Source organism: Salpingoeca rosetta (genome assembly GCF_000188695.1).
Source record: "Salpingoeca rosetta unplaced genomic scaffold supercont1.12, whole genome shotgun sequence".
NCBI classification, from domain to species: Eukaryota; class Choanoflagellata; order Craspedida; family Salpingoecidae; genus Salpingoeca; species Salpingoeca rosetta.
Genome location: NW_004754922.1, coordinates 1205948 through 1210359, shown reverse-complemented (window position 1 = coordinate 1210359; position 4412 = coordinate 1205948). Strand labels below are relative to the sequence as shown.

The following is a 4412-nucleotide window of genomic DNA, read 5'->3' as shown; positions in this document are numbered from 1 at the left end:
CGCTGTCGTACGCGTTGCCGCACACCGTCTGCAGGTCCACCACGTACGACCACGCCACGTCCTGCCCAACCACGCTGCCGCACACGTCAGACGCCCGCGCGCCGCCGTACGTCGCCAGGAACGCATCCAGCGTGTTCTGGTTTGTCGTCGGGTCGCACTCCGCGCGGTCGTCGCTCGGCAGCTGCGTGAAGAACGGCGCCGTCGTGTCCTGCACAACCACACGCGCCTGCGTCTCAGCCGCGTTGCCGCAGTCGTCCATCACCGTGAACGTCACGTTCACCGCGTTCGACCCGCACCCGTACTGCAGCAGGTACTTGACGCTCTCAAAGTCGTGCTGCCACGTCAGCTCCCGGTCGCACGCGTCTGCCGCCGCCGCGTTGCCGTGCGCCTCCAGCCACGCCGCAATCACGCTGTCCGTCTCCGCGTTGCACTCCACAACCAGGTCCTCCGCCTCCTTGGTGATCACGGGCTCCGCGCTGTCGTCCACGTGCACCAGCTGCGACTTGGTTGTCATGTGCCCGCACGGGTCCTGCACCATCCACGTCCGCGACAGCGTGTACGTGTGCGTGCACCGCCCGTCCAGCCGCTCCTCGCTGGCAACAGCCACCAGCGCGCCCGCGCACATGTCCGTTGCGCTGATGTTGCTCAGCGCGGGCACCGCATCGCACGACGCGTCAATCGACGCCGCCGGCGGCGTGTCAAGCACGGGCGCCAGCGTGTCCTGCACAGTGAACGTCGCCGTCGTCCTCGCCGCGTTGCTGCACTCGTCAACGGCATAGAAGTGCGCCGTCGCCGTGAACGTCGTCCCGCACCCGTCCTGCGCCACAACGTCCCCAGACGCGCCCTGCGCCAAATCCAGCACCGTGTCCACGTCAGAGTACAGCCACGTCACGCCGCCGCACACCTCCGTCGCCTGCGCGCCGCCGTGCTCCGCCAGGAATGCATCCAGCCGCGCCTCGTTGTCCGCCACCGAGCACTCCACCGTCCTGTCTGCGCTCTGCTTGGTGATGGTGGGCGCCGCAGCGTCCGTCACCGTCACCGTCTGCTGCGTCGTCGTTGTCCAGCCGCACTCGTCCTCCGCAACCCACGAGTGGATCAGGTGGTACTGGTGTGGGCAGTCGCCGTCCATCCGCGTCGTCGTCTGCGTCGGCGTCACCTCCCCCGTGCAGTTGTCGTACGCCTGCGGCACCGTCGCCTGCGGCACCGCGTCGCACGCCCCCGTCAGCGGCGGCAGCGGCGCAACAAACGCGGGCTCCCGCGTATCCACAATCTTGATGCTGCCGTTCACCGTGCTGGTGCGCCCGCACTCGTCCGCAACCGTGAACGTCACCAGCACCTGGCCCGTGCCCACGCTGCAGCCGCCAGGGAACACCTCGTAGTACTGCGGGTCGTAGTCGTGCGTCCACGTCAGCGTGTGCACGCCGCTGCACGCGTCCATGGCCTGCGCGCCGCCGTTCACCGCCAGCCACGCCGCAATTGTGGCGTCGTTGCGCTCTGCGCTGCACTCCAGCTCCAGGTCGTCGGCGTCCCGCGTGATGACGGGGCCCGTCGTGTCCTGCACCGTCACCCGCTGCGTCCTGCTCACCGGGTTGTCGCACGCGTCCACAAACGTGAATGTGCGAAGCAGGTCGTAGCTGTGCGGGCACGGCCCGTCCTGCCGCTCCTCGCTCGCCGTCGCATTCACACGTCGCGACCCGCACGCGTCCCTCGCATGCACGTCATCTGCAATGGGCGGGATCGCAGAGCACTCCACCGTCACATCCGCAGGCACGTTCACGGGCACTGGGGCTGTCTTGTCCACCACGTCGACGGTCACCGTCTCCTCCTGCGGGTTGCCGCACTCGTCGGTCACCGTCACCTTCAGCGACACCTGGCCCGTGCCGCCGCACCCGCTCAGGTCCCGCGCTGTCTCAACCGTCTCAAACAACAGTGTGTCGGAGCACAGGTCCGTTGCCGCCGCGTCCACGTGCTTCATGCGCAGCGCCTCAATGTCCGCGTCCACGTCCGCAGAGCACTCCAGCACCCGGTCTGTGGGCCGCGTGGTGAACGTCGGCTTGGTCACGTCCTGCACCGTCACAACCTGCGTCGCCGCGTTCTCGTTGCCGCACGCGTCCTGCGTGTTCCACGTCCGCGTCAGCGTGTATGCGTACGGGCACGCCCCGTCTGTCCGCACCTCCTGCTTGCTCACTGCGGGCGACGACGCCATGCACGTGTCCGATGCCGACACATCCGCAAAGGCGGGGACGCTGTGGCAGTCTGCTGTCGTGGATGACGGCGGGTCTTGGAACGTCGGCTTGGTGTCGTCGTACACGCGCACCACGCCCGTCGCCGTCTCCATCACCTTGCCGCCGTTGAACGCAACCATGAACTCGTACACGCTGCGGTAGCACCCCGGCACCGTGCCGCGCGGCTTCCCCGCAACGTACGACAGCGAGGGGTCGCCGCAGTGCTCGTGGTCCAGCACCTCTGCGTTGCCGGTTGCGTCTGCCCACGTCTGCACCTTTGTGTCCAGCATGGGGTCGTCGCACGCAAGCACCAGCCGCTCCGGCCGCGACGTGAAGTTGCAGTACACGCACGCCTCGCCAGGGTCCACGCACGCGTGTGTATCCTCCAGCTGGCACGTGGACGAGCAGCCATCGCCATCATCCGTGTTTCCGTCGTCGCACTCCTCCCCGTCAACAACGAGGCCTAGTTGCATGCACATGCACACGTGCCAGCAGTGTTGGACGAACGCAAGCGAGCAACACTTGTGAGGGGCAGACGGAGTTGAATTGCGAGCAACGGTGAAACAGCAAGCAGAATATAGACGTGCTTGTGCGCTTGTGCGTGCGTGTGTGTGCGTGTGTGTGTGTGTGTGTGTGTGTGTGTGTGTGTGTGTGTGTGTGTGTGTGTGTGTGTGTGTGTGTGTGTGTGTGTGTGTGTGTGTGTGTGTGTGTGTGTGTCAACTGGTGGGAGATGTGGGGTGGACATGATGGATGTGATGGGTGTGTCGAGATAAGCTTGTCACTTGCCTGTGGACAATATATACGCACACACAAGCACACACACACCAAACATGGGTACGCAAGCAAGGACAACATTGCCGTACCATCGCCGCAGATGTAGGTGCAGGAGGGAAGCGCAGACCACGTGCCATCTGTCTGGCAGGTGATGGAACTGACATCGCCAACAAGCTGGAACCCCGTGTCGCACTCATACGACACAGTGGCCGGGTACCGGTGCATCATGGTGTTCTCTGGGTCGCTGTTCTCAATCTGCATGGGGTTGGGAGGGACGTGCAGTACACAAGGGGCACACGCACACAAAATGTGAGGACGGTCAAGTGTAGCACAATGAATAACCACACACCCTTGCTTGTCTCGCTTGCCTGCAGGCAACGTGCTTGCCTGCATGCAACCGAAACATGCACCTGGACTTCTCCATGCACCCCACAGCCTAACGTGCATGCACACACACACACACACATGGAGAAGACTCACGTCTTGCACGGGGCCGCAAGGGACACCGACGCAGCGGGTAAAGTCGCCGTTCTCAGTCTGGAACCCAGATTGGCCAGATTGGCATGGCTGGCACGACACGGAGCCAAAGTCCGGCTTGAAGTGGTTGGCTGGCACGCGGCGGTGATGATGATGGTGGTGATGATGATGTTCACAAGCACGCAACAGAGCGCATTGGGCGTGAGGCACACAGGGAACATGTGAGACAACATCAGGTGCGAGTGCATGCAAGCACAAGGACGTCGGTGCGTCGCTGCAACATTCGCCATGACCTCACAGCAACACAGATCCTTCTCCAACATGCACACACACATACTTCCGTCGCCATCTCACCTTGGCAGGGAACGCAGGTGCTTCCGTCGCCGCTGGGCTCGTGTCCAGCAATGCACTCGCACTTGGTCGCACCCGTCTGCCCGTTGGTCGACGTGCCAGAAGGGCACGAAGCACACGGCTGTGTCGGCGACGGCGCATACGAGTTGGCCGGGCACAGCTGGCACGAGGGCAGCTCGCCCCACGTCCCGTCCGTGCGGCACGACAGCGTCGGCGCGCCAACCAGCCCATACCCAGGTGCACACGTCACGCTCGCATCAGCAGGGTACCGCCCAGATGTCGCCGACACCTGCGCGTGGTCAATGCTCGGCGCCGTGCACAGCACTCCACGGCACGTCGGCGCAGGCGCAGACCACGTCTTGTCCGTCTTGCACGACAGCTGCGCCTGCCCAACAAGCTCGTATCCGGGCACGCACGAGAACTCCGCCGTCGCCGGGTACCGCGCTGGCGTCGAGCTCAGGCGCAGGTGCCCGTTCTGCGGGTCGCTCAGTGGGTTGCACAGCACCCCCACACACGATGGCGCCGTGCCGCCAAATCCGCCCGAGCTGGCAATGCAGCTGCGCTGCGCATCCCCCGTGTCGCTCA

General features: G+C 64.8%; 1 protein-coding gene across 1 annotated transcript in view; it reads right to left on the bottom strand.

Annotated features, from left to right (window-relative positions):
• Positions 1 to 4412, bottom strand: part of PTSG_12295 (uncharacterized protein) — a gene marked incomplete at its 3' end in the record, with an annotated part of 13586 nt that overhangs the window by 2574 nt on the left and 6600 nt on the right. The window contains exons 15-18 of the mRNA XM_004993851.1: positions 3831 to 4408; positions 3480 to 3607; positions 3089 to 3254; positions 26 to 2688 (exon numbers count right to left, since the gene is read on the bottom strand). Of these exons, the coding sequence (XP_004993908.1) occupies positions 26 to 2688; positions 3089 to 3254; positions 3480 to 3607; positions 3831 to 4408 (3535 nt within the window). The remainder of the gene's footprint in view (positions 1 to 25; positions 2689 to 3088; positions 3255 to 3479; positions 3608 to 3830; positions 4409 to 4412) is intronic.